The 15,041-nt window shown below is 35.8% G+C and overlaps 1 protein-coding gene across 1 annotated transcript; it reads right to left on the reverse strand.

Annotated features, from left to right (window-relative positions):
- Positions 1 to 326: 326 nt before the first annotated feature.
- On the reverse strand, positions 327 to 12,878 carry LOC139714275 (transmembrane protein 179B-like). Its single transcript, XM_071625991.1, has 6 exons — positions 12,230 to 12,878; positions 6,331 to 6,444; positions 4,935 to 5,014; positions 4,187 to 4,318; positions 3,274 to 3,349; positions 327 to 1,417 (listed from the first exon to the last, which is right to left on the reverse strand). Exons 1-6 carry the CDS (start codon positions 12,329 to 12,331, stop codon positions 1,310 to 1,312), a joined length of 612 nt encoding a protein of 203 aa, XP_071482092.1. The 5' UTR covers positions 12,332 to 12,878; the 3' UTR covers positions 327 to 1,309.
- Between the last annotated feature and the right edge of the window lie 2,163 nt (positions 12,879 to 15,041).

A 15,041-nucleotide genomic window follows, 5' to 3' on the forward strand; every position in this document is an offset into this window, starting at 1 on the left:
TTATTCATTCTGTGTTTTCGAATAAATATTTACACCATGAGTCACGACAATACAAAATGATACATGCCAGAGGTTAGGATTTCCAGTTCGGCCTACTCCTTAAAATTGAATAAATCTGTGACAAAATGATTCCATCTGTAATTGTACACGATATTCATTACCTCAGAAAAGTCACTGACAGTGAATGATTTGGTTCACTTGGGCACTTTATCACAAACTTGCAAATGGCATTTTATGAAGATAGAGTGGAAAAATATTTTTTTGTGCAAATTCATTTATTCTGAATATTATGCACATAATATATATGTATACGTATATAATTTGGATTGTAAGGTTGATTTCTCGTCTTCAGTCGCTGTTACTAGTACTCGGAGTTTCCCTCTTAAATGCCTCCAATCCTCCATGTTTTAAGAAATTAGCTAAGATATTATTCCTTCTCATGCGATGGTGAATTTTGTTCACATAGAAGACCAACACCAGCCAACAGTCAACCTTGCCCAAGTCGAATCCAAAGAGACCTTGGGAAATCCTTCGACCAGTCGAAAAATAAGTTAGTCTGATAAAAAAAGTAAAATCTTAGGAGTTCAACAAAAAAGATAACTGAAATCGGATGAAAAATAAGGAAGTTATGAAATGTTGAAGTTTTGCTAATTTCTGCAAAATAGTTCTTATACAGTGGATATGAATATGCAAATGAGTGAGCTGAGCATGTCATAACCTCACAATTTTCTCTTGATCGTGTACAAGTAATGATAAGAATTCATCGTTTCTGTCACTGAAGTCTGATGAAACATGATGTTATTCCTGGTTTAATAACTTCCTAACAGTGATTAGTTAGATATACCAGGATTTCAGCCTAGGACGACATTGCGTTTTAATGAAAAATTAGAAATTCGAAAATTCATGCACAAACAATATGGCAAGTTGTGAGGGAATGACATGTTCACTTTACTATTTGCATATTCATATTGACCGTTCAAGACTTGTTTCCTGAAAAATTAGCAAAACTTTAGAATATCAAAACTTCCGTACTTTTCATCCGATTTTGATTAAAAAAAAATTAGCGTTGAACTCGTACTAGTTTACTCTTTCTTAGCAGACTAACTTAATTGGGACTGGATTTCCCCTTTAATCTTGACTTGCACTACAGAATTAATACAGTATCTATTTCCCTCAGGGTTAAACATTTTCTTCGTCTTTGTTTGGACTTATGCGAGGTCGACTTGAGGTCGACTGAGGTAAGGTTGACGGGATACCGTATTCTATCCTTCAAAGCTATGATAGAACAAAGAGGTTCTTGCCGACGGCCTTAGGTCAAGACTTCCGTATCGGGAGCTCTCGGCTTCCAGCAAATAAAGAGTAAGATGGAGGAAATTCCAACAAAGAGCCACAGTGGGACATTCAGCCATGATGCAATCTGTGGGGAAATGGGACAAAATTTAATTCAAAAGCCCGGGACGGAAAAGAAATCTAACAGAAAACTCTATTAATTCATTGATTCATTCATTCAGTCATTCATTCGTCTTCTATCTCCAACAAAAATTTGTAAATAGGACTATTTCTAAAGAAAAAAAGGTGCATATACTGTAATAGCATTCCATGTACAATGAAGGAAATTTGTAAGGATACCATTTACAAGGGAGGTGCAAAAAAGCATAATTTTGAGAATATGAACAGAAGTGGTAGTATATGATATTGCTTGGTGCATCCCCCCGAAACATCATAAAACTGTATGTATAGTTAACTTGCTGTTGATAATTAAAAACCAGAATTGTTGTATTAGTAACTCCACGTAAATCATAGTACATCTATGGGGTAATGTATTTAACCTTTGTAAACGTATATGATCTACAAATTACATTTTGCTAAATGAGTAGAGATGACAAAGGCCTAGCTTGTGAATAAATCAAAGAAATGAAATGATGGACAAACACATTGGCATGTTAAATCAGTTAATTTCGGTAACTCGCGTTACAAAGTGGGACACGTGGTCATTTATGTTCTATAAAAACATGTTTTCGGAAAGACTTCTTCTCATACTAGAAAATTTTGATAAGACTTTTCCTACCTTGAATTTCTAGTGGGTTATGACTTATAGTACTGGTACATTTAGGCTTATAATGCCATGTTTATGAAAGAAAGGGGCATTACAGAACAACACACTCGAGATAGGGTCAAAATATGATACTTTCACTGCTTAACAGTAGCCTATGTGGATGAAACAAAAAGTTACATAGAAATACACATTTAAATGTTCTAATCTTTTAGAATATGACGTATAATGTGAATGAATATATTGAAAAGATTTGACAGCCCAACCCTTTTCGGCGAGTGATTCGAACACATTCGAAATCCACATACCTATAGTATGAGCAAATTTCATTGATCGAAATGCTAAATTGAACGCACGAGTTGCAATTTTGAAAGACAGACTGTGCGATAACAAGGGTCTTTGCTAAATTGACTGAACCTGCTATCAAATGGACTGACAAAAGTGCACATATGGCCGGGAAAACCTATACATGTATTAAAAACTGAACTGTATCCGTTTTTGTTTGTAAATGTTACATTGTACACTATACTTTGCGTTCACCTGTTTCACTATAATGTCCATTTGTGACAAATCATAATTTTTAAACATTCGACTTTCTTTCCTTTATAAATCAGGCCTGAATTTTGTTTAAAGCAGCTGTTACAGCACAGAACCTGTGCATGATGTATTATTCTGAAGCTATCTGTTTGACTCATTTATACTGTTAATTTGGCATGGTAAACAAATATTACTATATTTTATTCAGAAATTATAATTCTCTACTGCTTTCTGCAGAATGAAGAATATGTATTGTTTTGGTAACTCGCGTTACATGGATCAAACACTTCAATTTAGTGATGAAAACGTTTGGAAGGTTGTCTAAAAGTTACAAGTCAATTTTAGCACATAGATTTGCATAACTGGAAGACTCAGCGATTCTCTTCAATGTTTGAAGCTGTATCTCGGTAAATATTTAACAGACATAAATTATACATAATTCAGTAACCTCAATATTTTCAATATAAATGTAATATACTTGCAATATGATAAACTTAATTTTTTGATGTCATGCTCACCTTCCCACGGAATTGCCCATATAATAAGTAATGGTTGTACGAATTGACGTGACCCATTCTTTTGCAAGAAAAATAATTTTAAAAAATTGCTCTTCTAATGAAACCGTGATTTCAATAACACTTTACACAAACGAATGAGTAGATCACTATTTCATATTCAATTACCTGTGCAGTATTAAGGAAAGTGTAGAAATTCGATGGATCAAACTCCTCCGATGTGAACTTTTGAAATTGGACACATCTGTTCAAGAGAGAGAGAGAGAAAAAAAAAACCCACAATGATGTGTAAACTGTCTTTAACAAAGCTGTACCATCATTACGAACCCATGTTATTGTATACTCTGTGAAAATTTTACTACATATTTCATTATGATCGTTAAGGACCATTTCCTTGAGTGGAAAATTAACAAAGTTATGTGGTTAAAATGATCATCATGATACTAACATTGTTCTTCACAGTTTTATAGATCTCGTTGATTTTTATATTTTTTAGGTTATGCAAATGAGGTGGTAATAACGAAGTACAATTACTACATTCTGATATCGTGTGAGAGTGAGAAATTAGATGAACATAGGCCCAATTCGAAGAGGGAACAGGTTCGTTACTAAGTTGTATAGACACTATAGTTTAAAGGGGATGGCTAGTAACTGAACAGTGGGAATCAGCAGGAATGCTGAGGGATGATTGTTGCAATCTTTGTGGGATTCATTTAAGAGTACATTATATATCTATTGTTGTGTGAAAATTATTTGCTTCAGAATGGTCTCGTATTCAAGTAATGTGCAGTTTAATCGCCCCGTCACTGTACAGACATGCTAACCTGGAAACATTAAACTGCACATTACTTGAATATGAGACCATTCTGAAGCAAACGATGTTATTTTCACACAACAATAGATACATAATGTACTCTTAAATGAATCCCACAAAGATTGGAACAATCATCCCTCAGCGTTCCCACTGATTCCCACTGTTCAGTTACTAGCCATCGCCTTTAACATGGATAAAATGAAAATATTGAGACTGAAAACAAATTTACTCAAAACATCAGTGTAACAGAGATTAATTTATACTTACTTCAGCTCAGGCTCTTGAGAGATAAGTTCACCGCACAAGGCTTTGAAGCCTACGGACACAATGCACGCCGCGACCAGCATAAGAAAGACGAGCACGAAGCAGACAACACCCAGGAAAAAGGAAACCACCACACTGAAAATAATGCAAAGGAGAAAAATGAAATACCTAACTCGTTATATATTATATATATATGTCATTACTATTATCATTATTATTATTGTTATCATATATATTATTTATGTATTATTATTATCATTATTATATATACATATATGTATATATACATGACAGAAAATAGTGAGTATGATAGTGAAATTGGAGTGAAGTTGAAAAAAACCCAACAAACAAATCGCGCCTGATGTCTACAAGCACAACACGGTGCGAATTGAACACACTAAGGTTTAGCTATATCATCCAAGTTCACACAAATTCCATCAAAGTAGATTTGCTCTTTTAACCTATATACTCATCGAGTATCGAACACACAGTCCGTATGAAGGGTCAAAAGTTTTACAACTCCACTGCTGTTGTATACTATATCATAATTGGAAGTTTAAAATTCTTGGTAAGTTGTTGCCGTATCACAATGAAAACTTACCGCATTTCACTAACGAGCAAAGGTTATATTTTAAAAACAATAACAACAATTCGGAAGGCAGTTTTAGGTCGTCATTAACACAGCATCCACATAATAAGCTGTGAATGTGTATGTCACACAATTAGACAAGGAAAAGTATATCCATCTCACTTTTCTGATGCTCTGTTTTTCTTCAGCAGTTCCCTGCCTCGAAATACTCCAATTATGACGGCGAGTGCAACAGCCACAAACTGTATATAAAATTAATGGTAGAAAATAGTCACAAGATATCTATAGGAATATCAAAGAATATGTTTCAGTGATTTTAAAATTTCCCTATTTCAATCAAAGAGGTATCAGCCCTTGATGTTGAATCTTTTTTTCCTTTGGTTTATACCCCTGAACGTTATTGTTTAAAAATGTAGAGCGTAAACTTCTTTTATTATTGAGCCCTTTGTAACGAGTTCAAACGTAATTTGTCTGGTTTAGCGGCCTCTCTCGTAATGTTAAACTGATATAGTGGGTCTATCAAAAGTAGTAATATGTTTCGGAAGAGCAAATTTTCTTTTGATCCATCTTTTTGGAAACATTTTCCACAGTACTTCTTTCTTATCTTATGCAGCTCGATGATAGTAAACCATTTTTGATTTTTTTTTTCAGAGATCTAGATGAGTTATCAGTTTATTGATGACAGAATGATATTTTCTGATTTTGAATTCATTTTAGTGTTTAGGGCTCCGTAAATTCATTTGATTATTTTAACCGGACATGAATTTGGTGATTTCTTCCTATTTAGTATTGTAATATTGTGAGTTAGTAGTTCGTTGCTGATGAGATCTTTATTCAAAATCGTTACAATCGTTCATTACTGTATCATTCCAGAATGTAATATGATCAATTTGGAGTGATTTAAAATCCTCTGTATGCGAACGTCGCTTCCTTGCACAAAGAATATAGTTCATGATGTCCTTTCAACATTTCGAACCAATCGCATTTCTATGGATTGAATTAGCACTATCGTGCACGTAGATGATAAACCATCATTAAAAATAATAACAGATACATAAAAATATTAAATAACATAATAGTGAGTAACATGTCATACTGTATAAGTGATCCAAGCGTTTGTTTTACAATATTCCTCGCATGTGTATGTGTGTCTGTATGGGGATACGGCTGTCTTTTTTGTCCGTGTGATTTTTGTCTGCATGAGCACGTCCACGACACGTCCACGACATCAGGAAGAGAGTTTTATACTCTCCATTTAAACTTTCAGTATCGTGAATCAATTCAAGTCAACGTGCATTTCCATTGCATAGTTCCTGTAATCATTGTATATTCTGTTTGCCTATTAATTCTGCTGTGTTTTGGAAGAATTTGTATACAAAAAAGTGTGTTTGTCTGTATTTATCTTGTGCCTAATATCAGTCCAAATAATGGGCGAGTTCAACCACTTCGTTTAAGTTCCAGACGTCATTGCCCGCTTACCGCACACACCCCTTTCCTGAAAATATTATACCCTTCTGTTGTGTGAATTGGCACCCGACAGACCAAGACGTTTACTCACATTTAATGCAATCACGTAGTTACAGTTGGACACAGTGTTGAAAGCTAGATATATTTTGTGATCTTCCTTTTTTGTAGCCGTTGCATAGAGGGGACAGTGTCCGTCAAAGTTTCCCTGCAATGTGACAACGAGAATATAAATGGTAAAATTGACTTTAATATGTGCAATATTTCTTCTGTAGGTCTATACTCAAATTCGCTTGAATAAAACAAATCAATGTCAAAGACAAAGAGCAGCTTAGGTGTCTCATCAAAATTGAGTATGAAGGAATAAAGTTCACAATAATAAGTTGTAAAATTTCAAAAAAAAATAATTATTCAAAGAGTACATATCAGTCACAACAACACAATCATATCAATGAGATGAGGTGTTTGTGCCAGCTAGCTCACAACTCATTAGCAAACATTATAATATAATGTTTGCTATTATATTAATTATATTATAATTTATAATTACTTTCGCATATACACATAACTAAAAAAAAGTGACCATTGTTACATAATACAACAATGATTCAACAGGAAGAACACAAGTCTTTTGTGAAATTAATGTGAGTCCAATAAAGTTCGTCACTATTACATGTTTGGCTTTGATGAAAAGTGTACTGTGCTTTTGTCATTCTTTCTTTGTTTCTATCTTTTTTGAAGTCAACTTCAACATGGAATAAAAGCCCGTGGATAATTTTTGACAAATTATACTATACACAGAGTATCTCAAATAATCATTATGATCACTTTAAAGTAAATGGCGGCATTACCGAATATTTCCTGTGGGGAGGCAATATAACCTTGTGTACAGCCTTAAATGTGCATGTCTGCTTCAGGAACGGATTTTCAAGTTTAACATCAATATCGCATCCTGGTCGCTGATGACGAATGCGATTACAGTTATACCAACCTGTTTGGTCTTTTGTTTCTAAACATAAAACACCCCCCCCCCAAAAAAAAAAAACCCAACAACAACAACAACAAACAAACAAACAAAAACACACACACAACGAATACAAAAACAACGAGAGATTGTAATTTGTCATCACTGACAAATTAAGGTGATCCGATTTTTTTTTTTATCAATGATTCGAGTACTGATCGCAATAGGCATGACCATACAAGTTTCATCTGTGTTTAGAGACATTGGCCGTGTGATGTTTGGATTCTCATTTAGCAAAGGGAGTCATATCTGCCATGTTTGGTACCAAATTCTGTATACACTATAACGAAGAAACAGCAACAAGTACATATGACCTTTGACCCACCTTTGCACTCCCAAGATGGCATCTGATGAAATAGTGGTTATTTTGTAAAATGATTCTTGCGACATCGTCTATACATGTGAAAAATATGGGAAAGATAGGACTGGTATTCACCAAGATACAAGATGAAACATTTATGACCTTTGACCCTAATTTACATACCCAAGATGTTGGCCGATTAAGTAGTTGTTAATTTATGAAATAATGTACATGACATGAACTAAACATGTGCAAAATATGGGGGTGATAGGGTTTTTTCTTGAGTTATTGCAAAGAAAGTAGCAGAAAGAAAGAAATATCTCAATTCATAGAAGATAAGCTTTAATTTTTTAACGTGATCCCGACATCAAAGTTTTTAACGTGATCCCGACATCAAATGAAAAACGAAGGGCAATCTAGCGATAGCGCAAAGTCTTAGCTACAACATATTAAAATCTGGGAGAAATTCACCGAAGGGTAAGTGAGCTAGTGCTCGATAAAGACAATCATGCCAATCTACACATCTAGAGAAATACCTTCCCATAGAGATAACACGTCATAACGAAGATAGAGAAAAAAAGTACATATGACCTTTGACCCCAATTTGCACAGACAAGATGGCATCTGAGCAAAAAGTGGTTATTTTGTGAAATGATCTTTGTAACATGGTCTTTGTGTGTGCAAAATATGGGAAAGATAGGACATGTATTCACCAAGATACAGGATGAAACATCTATGACCTTTGACCCTAATTTACATACACAAGATGGCGTCTGATCAAGTAGTTGTTATTTTATGAAATAATGTTCGTGACATGAACTAAACATGTGCAAAATATGGTGGTGATAGGGTATGTTTTTCTTGAGTTATTGCACATAAAGTTGCAAAAGAAAGAAATATTTCAATACATGGAAGATAAACTTTAATTTCAACCAAGTTTTTTTACGTGATCCCGACAACGTATGAAAAAACAAAGGGCATATTACAATAACCCTACGTCTCAGCTATAACATATTAAAATCTTAGAGAAATTCACCGAAGCATAAGTGAGCTGGTGCTCGATAAAGATAGTCATGTCAATTTTCATTTCCATAAAAATTGCACTCCCATAGAGATTACACGTAAACTGGTCAAATTTGACAAGGTTACCTTCAATCAATTTTTTCGAGGTGATGTCGTCATCTAATCAAAATTGTGCAGTTACACTGATGAAAGAACATTTAATAAGCTACAACATATTGAAATTTGGGTGAAAATTAGCTAAGGATTAGTGAGATACACTCGAGTAAACTTCAAATTTGATGACGTCATTTTGAAAATTTACTTTTTTTACTTTATTAAGAAATTTGATATCTTTTAATCATTTTGTCAGCATAGCCAGCCCATGAAATGACATGTACAATTCATAAGCTTTCAGAATATGTAAAGAAAATGGGGGGTCACCGTCCATCCTGAGGAGTAAAATTGAATTTAAAATTGGCGGTTTTTTGGCATAGTTGCACTGTGTATCCCCATTGACGCACGCGCGGAATTTTGAATTTGACGGGCCCGTATGACGTCATATTGAATCGGATCAACTTAAAACTTGGTAGAAATATTCCTTGACATTTCGGACATCCGATCCGTGTGAAAAAACTGAAAATTTCTATTGTATATTAGCTGTGCGTGCGAATATGTGCGCGCGCGTACGCGTCCGTCCAATTTTTTCAATTTTTCAAAAAATGCTCCAAATGGTCTGAAACGTGTGCAAAAAAAATTTGAGCTCGATTGGAGCATACAAATATTTCAACGTGCGCGTACGCGCGCGTTTTGATATAAAAATGAAATTTGAGAATATGAGTAGAATCCACTTGACATTTCATTGAAATATTTCATTCCATTAATGAGATATGCATGAAAATGTGTTTTCATATAATGACGTCATAGTGACGTCACGGTCTACTGATCACTATGATTTTACTTGCGCTGTCGTCTTTGCGACATGATGCATGTATGGTATAATTTTGACATTGAGAGGCAATGCACTTTCTGAGCTAACCTCTGCACAACTTTTGTCCAGAAATAAACAATCAGTACAGATACAGAAGGTGATCCGAAGGATATTCGGATCACCTAAAAACATGCGCTACCCCGGTGCTTGAGGCGTTTAGGCCATTTTACGTTTACATAAAAAAATTGCAAGAACGTTAGTGTATAAATATAATACCATTAAAGCTAGCACAGATAGAAATGTGTATCAGGGCTAAGGTAACTTCTCTGAAGAAATATACAAGTATACATTATGCATATTCTGTCCTTATTATTGTCTCGATTATATTCTTCCAAAGATGACAGAGGCGTACGGAACGAGTATCAGCATCATCCCGCTATATATATATATATATATATATATATATATATATATATATATATATATATATATACATATATATATTTCTTACTTAAAACTTGCAAATCCTGATCCCGGTCCTGAGAATTCGATATTTCCTGAGTGAGTCAAAACTGATGAGTGTACACAAGGAATTGAACTCGATCTGCCTCAAGCTATCGACATCTTTATTGTTTGCAATGTCTAGTTCGCTGGCATATTGAGTTTACTTGTGCTCCCTTGTACTATATAGAGGGAGGGAAAACATAGACTCACATTTCAAATATTTACAGTGCCACCTTCGATTTGATTGAATAGGGTCATTTTTGTGGACTTCGATCAGCAGCGCATTAGCATTATTCCGCCAGCCCGCTGCATGGGGCACAGGAAACAATGTTGCTTTTATTAGCTAGATTTGATGTCTTCACCTCAGAGTAATGTGGTCCCTTGCAATCTAAAACTTCAATTAAAAGTTTACCCCACATAAGTTTACCGCACAATCATGACATGGATCACGGCGGGCATATTATATGACGGGGGGGGGGGGAGGGAGGAGGCTGCATGCATCCACTTCACACACACACACACACACACACACACACACACACACACACACACATACACTTCCTGTCGTTAATTCTACTCCTACTTAGAGGTTTCTCATTATTTCAACAAAAACTTAATAAACCTGAAGTTATAGGTCTTAACCAAAACTTATATGATCCCTTTAATTTGCTAGGACGAGCCGTGACCAGCCGATAGAACATTATTTACTCTGATGTACATTAGGCCTACAGCTCAGGCCTTGTAATAACAAAGACAATTTCAGATAACAAAGTTGTGTGTATTATATCCCTAGATTTCTGTCCTTAATCTATAGATAGTGCATGGTCTCCGCATTACCTTTATTACAACTCGAAGCTCGTGCAGACCATTGTATCTTGATGTTTTATTTTGCAGCTGTGATTGCAAAATAGCTATAAGAGTCTACCTATATACCAAACAAAGAATACGTAGTGCACCGTTAAATGGAACCAAAACCCAAGTATAAATTTGGATTGAGTGAAAGTAACATTATTCGTAGTATATATCATTTGAAGTTTGAGGAAAATCGGACAGTCGTTTCAACCGTTATGAATTGTTAAAGTTTCAGTGCAGTCACTGCTAGATAAGGAGACTAGATACTACAGTTCATGACGTCATTATGGACAACAATATAAAGAAATAATTATGGAGAATCCTACAAAATTCAATTTTTCATGGAAAGTACGCTTTCTATGGACATGATACTGACACATGATAAGGGGACTATTACTCCCTCTGCTTTCTGAAAGAGGTGAGCAAAGTCCTCTCATAACGCTAGAAAAGTGAAAATATGTTGAATTTTATTTTTATTTTCTATATAGAGGCCTATTGATATCTGTAATGACGTCATGAACAGTAGTAGTCTCCTTGTCTAGTGATGACGGCACTAAAACTTTAACAGTTCATAACGTTTGAACGGAACGCCCAATTTTCTTCAAACTTTCATTGATTAGTTCAACTAATATTGTTGCTGTCACTCAATCCACATTTATGTTTGGGTTTTGGTTTCCTCTAAGCCTTCTACCACCCAACGTGCTACCACCACGGAAGCCTTCAACGATTTCAAAACATCACATCCTATCTACCTGGAATCTCCATTAATGCCACAAACATACAACGTCTATAAGCCTTCTGTTCGTGCATGATACAATATATTTTATGATTATCAAGTCATTGCAAACATCAAGTTTGGTATAGAATGTTTCAATATAATACAGTACTGTAAGTATTGCAGCTGATTGCAAAATAACTATAGGGGTCTACAAAACACCATACCTTATCGGAATCTCCACAGCCTTTACCACAAACACAGCACGTTTATAGGCCTTTTGTTCGTGGTATTCTACGATCATATACACAGTAGTCATGGCAAACATGATTTCAAACGTTTTTGATGTGCGTTATACTACGCTGGTACACAGATTAATAATACACGGTTGGCCTCTCAGCTTAGAAAAAGAATATCTTTGTATACAATCATGTTTGATATAAGAGAGTGCATCACACACAAAATATGAAAATAATGAATAAAATCCGTCCGGGAACTAGAATGCTAGTATACTAGCCTAACATAATGTTTGACATACAGCTATCAGGCACAATAGGCAACGCACAATATACTTTTGTGTGTCATACCTCCTTATTGGTTATCACATACAACGGCATCAAGCAGACGTTTATAATCAAAAGTTATCTTTGGAATGACGGCATCCTACCTTAAGCAGAGAAGTTACGATGGCGATTGCCAGAGAGCTGAACACGAGTCCTGCCAGGATAAGAATCGTCACGAAAAGTACAATGTTCCTCGCAAAAGTCATCGTCGCAACAATAATGTCAGGTCATGCGAAAAAATGGTGAAAATACGCAAAATGTCTACAGTTTCAAATAGTGACGATACGTAACAGATCTTCCAGTCAAATTTCAGGCTATCATTTGCTCTTCTTCTTGGTTTTCGTGCACGTTCTGTTTTGGGAGCGAAGGAGGGGAAATGTTACCTTTACACGGGGAATAGGAGCCAAAGCAATTAGGGAGAAACATGAACATGCAAGCTCTATATAACTAGTAAGAATGAAACGTCTCGAGCTCTGCCTCTTAAACCACGCGATACCCCTGGCGATATCTAAGCGGAAGCTGTATGCAACCCCATTTAAAACATACAGACTTTGACTGCGGTTGACGGTGGGCAAGCAAGATCAAGTTCAATACAATCTGCTTGGCGTTTTATTACGACTCCACACAACTGGAACAGTTCATATTACACGCAGACGTAAATACACAGTCAGAGCAAAGTTTGCTGTATTACCAGGGCCCATGATGGTAATAAAAACATTACATACCCACGTATAAGTCCCACTTAGAATCTTTGGCAAGTGTATCAACTGCGAGCCCTTTTGCACCTCAACTGCAAGTACTCTGTTCTCTCGACATGACTATACTCATAAATTGGGAATTAATTTGAAGAGATATCACAAATCATTTCCAGCGTTGCTCAAATTATGAACAGAGAAAATGACGGTGACCATTAGCATTACCTTTCAAAATTAGGAGGAATGTTGTTTTTGTAGCTTACAGTTTGTTTGGGAATTAAAATTGTAAAGACTATCCAACTCTCGAAAAGATACTAATTTGAATGGGACTAGCATGTCTTCTTTTTATTTTCAGTCATGTTATTTTTCTTCACATGGTTACATGGGCAGACGAGTCTCTCTAAGAACCAGTAAAATATACATGACGTTCTCTAAGAACCATTTCATACATGATATTCTCCGAGACAAAATGATAGAATTCATGAGAGTGTGGTATGACGAGATCTCTCTTTTGAACAGCTTGACGTCGGGGTAAAGGGTAGTAAACTTTGACTTCCAATGTTCGGCTGTTTTTTTTTCATGACCACTCAATGGAAGCTCCCCTCTAACCGAGAACGCTCTACTCCAATAACAGTCGTCCTGACTGACCCGTGTGTTGTTAGGAGTTAACAACCAGAGAGATTCTATGCCTTAGGATCTCTTTGGTTCCTGTTGGGTGTACAGGTACCAGCTGTCTGAAATATCGAGTTTGTGTTCAATCATCGATCCATGGCCGCAGGATATCTCGATCCACACTGGTTTTACATACGGAACGCCATGCGTTGCAAAACTTTGAACATCCCTGCAAAGTACAGGGTTTTTGCTCAAGCTGCGCAAGCAAGCAGAGAAACCACTGATCTGGAATTCTAATTGTCATTCCAATTCTGACCAGAAGTTGTTTAAGTTTGCACGAAAAGGGTATAGAAGCCCTCTTCTGTAAAGCTCAAATTAATGATTCACTTCCTTCAGTGTTTTGAAAATATGTTTAGTAAAAATATATCGTTTAAGTATGATAAATACCTAACTCGTCAAGCAGTATACCTTACTTTTTTCCTTCAAAATCATGGTATATTCTTGCAAAATATAATGCCACATGATCAGTAAAATACATCTTGTTTCATTAAGTACTTAATGGAAATGAATATTGAGGGGCTGCTATAAAGCAAACTTGTATAGTGCAGTCCCCTCATGTACTTACGTTATATCAACTACGTAACAATACAGTTGTTGTATACAAAGTTTACAAAACTATCAGAGCACTTGCTCCCCTGCAGTGCTCCCTCGCACACACACACACACACACACACACACACACACTAAAAAGAAAGAAAGAACGAAAGAAAGGAAGAAAGAAAGACAGAAAGAAGGGGAAGAAGGAGGAGGAGGAGGAGGAGGAGGAGAAGAAGAAGAAGAAGAAGAAGAAGAAGAAGAAGAAGAAATGGTCGGAGGAGGAGGAGGAGGAGGAGAATAACAAAAACGTTCGACGGTCCCTGTATACAATAATAATTGGAAACACTTTGTTTTGCTTGCGCAGACCAATCCCCCAGATCAGGGGGCTTTATCAAATTTTGCAATGCATTGCGTTCCATAGTTCTGCCTTGAACTCGACATTGCTAACATTCCATACCATCATTTATGAGTTTCCGCTCGGGGAAACGTCTCGAAATAAGAACACATTACATTCAGTTTTATACTCTGTGCCGAGTGTGTCTGCAAGCTGCGCAACAAACAAAAGGCGGTGCTGCACTGCAAAATATAACACGATAACACCCTCAATCAGCTACGACAAAGGTTGCGAGTTTAGGCAGCCAAGCTAGCATAACGTGCTAAAATAACAGAGTAATTCCATGTTTGGCGCGAGGGTTTTGTTTGTTTGATTGTTTGTTTGTTTGTTTGTTTGTTTTTAGTGTGTATTTTCTGTGTGCATTTTATACGCAAGACTTTAAAAAAATAATTTCCTTAAAGTCCCTGAAACATACCATGCCACAGTTTAAAAAAAAAGAAAAGGAAAAAAAAAAAGAAAAAAGATTGTGCGTGCATTGGAGTTCCGAAAAAGTCAAATATGCCATTGAATGGTGAAGAAATGGTGAGATTTTGGCGAAATTTGTACCCGTAACTTAAAGAAACAATTAAAGGACAGCATTACGAAATTGTGTCGTAATGAGGAAGGTGTTAATTGTCT

Source organism: Diadema antillarum, unplaced genomic scaffold, assembly GCF_040938485.1.
Source record: "Diadema antillarum isolate AM-2024a unplaced genomic scaffold, OU_Dant_1.0 seq00002215_RagTag, whole genome shotgun sequence".
Classification (NCBI taxonomy): Eukaryota; Metazoa; Echinodermata; class Echinoidea; order Diadematoida; family Diadematidae; genus Diadema; species Diadema antillarum.